Here is a 2,772-nt window from a genome sequence, read left to right as displayed (position 1 = left end):
CTAAACACAATATTCCTTGTAATGTCAGAACTATTCTAACAGCAAACCAGACAGCTCTAACCACAAGTCAGCCATACAAACTTCTCATCAAACTGGATGAGTAAGATTTTCCTCAGAAAAACAGAAACAGGAGAGGCGTCAGTGTTTTCTGAAACTCATTTCTGTGGAAACATTTTGCTAAGCTAACAATGCAAAATGAAACAGGCTAACGTTTTAAGATCTGATACTTGGCCTCTAAAAATCACATCTGAAATGAAAAATTACTACAGAAACATATTTTTGTGACCATTTTAAATGACAAGTTTACCTAGACCTGAAAAAAGCTCAGCTTAGCCTGAATATTGAAGGAAAAAAAACATTAGTGGCCCAATTAAATGCTAACAACTTATCAAACCAACATCATTTATTATATCTGGTTGGTTTCAGAGTTGTAAAGTAACTAAGTACAAATACTTTGTTACTGTACTTAAGTTGAAATTTTGGTTATCTGTACTTAAGTAATAATTTTTCAGCGTACTTTTTACCTTTACTCATTACATTTTTACACAATTATCTGTACTTTCTACTCACTACATTTTTTAAAAAGGTAAGAAGTAGAAAGTCATTAATACTATTTTATTCTGAGTTATTACTTAAAAAGTACTGTCCTGATAAACTGTGTCTCCTATAGAGTGAATTTAATTGTGTTTGGATGAGAAGTATAAATATATACCATTCTGACACACTGTTAGCTTGTACACAACCCATCACAGCTGCACGCTGTTAGAAAATATAGTTTTTGGAGAAGTCACCTCCCAATAAATGTCATTTTGGAAAATCTAACTGCTCACTTTTACTCAGTACTTTTACTTTTGATACTTAAGTAGATTTTAGAGATTTACTTTTGATACTTAAGTACAAAAAATATCAGATACTTTAAGACTTTTACTCAAGTAATATTTTTAGAGAAGACTTTAACTTTTACCAAAGTATTTTTATGATAAGATACTTGTACTTTTACTCAAGTATCACTTTGAAGTACTTTATACAACACTGATAAAAAGATAAAAAGAAACAGTGATTTCTTCAGAGTGCAGTATCTCTCCTCCATCATCCAGCAGATGACGAGACATTAAAAAATTCAGAAAATGTCTGAACCCGAGCCGAGCCATGTTTATAAACTTCTTGTCCATTTTGAAGACACACTTTTTGATTTTTCAACGTGAAAAACAAAACTGATCTCCAAAGCTCCAGTCAAACGTTCATTCATGTTACACAGACACACACTCAGACCAGGGTCATTATAAAAACTTGTGCAAACCTGTCCGGACACGTCTCTCATTCCAAACATCTGCCTGTGAAACACAAATGCTACAACTAGAAAAACTACAGAAAAACACCATATAAATCATCACAAAAGGCACTTGTTGCAAGAAAACAGACGTGTGTTTAAATGAGTGGTGTGAGGGAGTTAGGACTGCTTTAATGGTTCTGATTTATTAAAAGTAACATGAACACCTGAGCTGGATGTCCTCAGACTGCTTCACTGTGCAGTGTCTGGCTGGTGCAACGAGGACGTTCTGAAACAAATTCGTTACGTTGTTTTATTTATTTTTATTTTTTGATATGTTAGACATTGAATAGAACTGGAATCAATCCCTGAAGAAGTCAAAGTGCATGGTGTTTGAAAAAAAGGGACCATTTCCAAACAAAACCCATTTTATGGCTTTAATGTGATGTACTATAAAATCATTATAAACTCTTATTTTATTCTTACAAACACCTTAAATTATGCAGAATATGCTAACACTGTCTATGTGATGTGTTTTTCAAATATAAAACATACAGTAGGTCATAAAAAGGTGACTTTGAATCAAAGTCAAAAAGATGTCTGTTTTTTGGTACATCTTTCCAGTAACTATGGTTTTATTCTTTTCTTATGAACCAACCAACAAGATGAAAATGTCAAATCTTAATTCATGTTTTTTGTTTGTTTTTTGGTTCCTGTGTGCTTTTTGGCGTTTGGACCCAGAGGGCAGTGCGGAGTCTTTAAAGGCCATCGTACATGCGCAGGGTGCGCTCCAGTTGCTGGACAATCCGCTGGTAAAAGGCTATCTGCTCCCTGAGGTAGGCCTGCATCATGTCTTTGAAGTCCACCTCTCGCTGCTGATGGAAGTGGCTCATTTCTGCTTGGAGGGCGAAGCCCACTGTCCGGCAGCGTTTCCTGATGCCGTCTGTTTCATCCTGATCCATCTTCCCTTCATCGCTCATCCGCTGGCTCTCCTTCACCTTGGCGAAGGCCCCTGAATCAACAGAGAAGGTAACACATGTCAGTCCCCCTGATCAACTGAGTCATTTCATAATGTGTACGTTTGTTAAACTCATCTGCACACTGAACCATTTAAAACACCAAATTCCAAAAGTTGGGTTGTTGTGTTAAACATAAATAAAAAAGAATACAGTTTGCAAATCCTTTTCAACCTATATTCAATTGGAAACATTACAAAGACAAGAAATGCAATGTTCAAGCGATAATAACGACTTTTTTTTCCTCATTGCACTCCCCGGGGAAGGAATCCCATGCAGTGACGTATGCTGGAGCGGGAGGGCTATCCCACCACAGCTTCAGAGCCAGCATTACCCCGGGAGGACAGCGACACAGAAAGCAACACTGAACAGATACCGCTGTGTGACGCAGCTTTTCTCAGCTTAACTCTGACAGTGAAGCGGAGGACTTCGATGTTTTCAGTGCGCTGGAGGAAGATGAATGAGACGTTTTGTTGGACCAGAAAC

General features: G+C 37.0%; 1 protein-coding gene across 1 annotated transcript in view; it reads right to left on the bottom strand.

Moving 5' to 3' along the window:
- Positions 1–1,437: 1,437 nt before the first annotated feature.
- snx33 (sorting nexin 33) overlaps positions 1,438–2,772 on the bottom strand; it is a 59,194-nt gene continuing 57,859 nt past the window's right edge. The window contains exon 2 of the mRNA XM_014029888.1: positions 1,438–2,282. Coding sequence (XP_013885342.1) covers positions 2,029–2,282 — 254 coding nt within the window. The 3' untranslated portion in view covers positions 1,438–2,028. The remainder of the gene's footprint in view (positions 2,283–2,772) is intronic.

Source organism: Austrofundulus limnaeus, unplaced genomic scaffold (assembly GCF_001266775.1).
Source record: "Austrofundulus limnaeus strain Quisiro unplaced genomic scaffold, Austrofundulus_limnaeus-1.0 Scaffold964, whole genome shotgun sequence".
Taxonomy (NCBI): Eukaryota; Metazoa; Chordata; class Actinopteri; order Cyprinodontiformes; family Rivulidae; genus Austrofundulus; species Austrofundulus limnaeus.
Note: the sequence above shows the minus strand (reverse complement) of the source record. Positions and strands in the feature narration are given on the sequence as shown.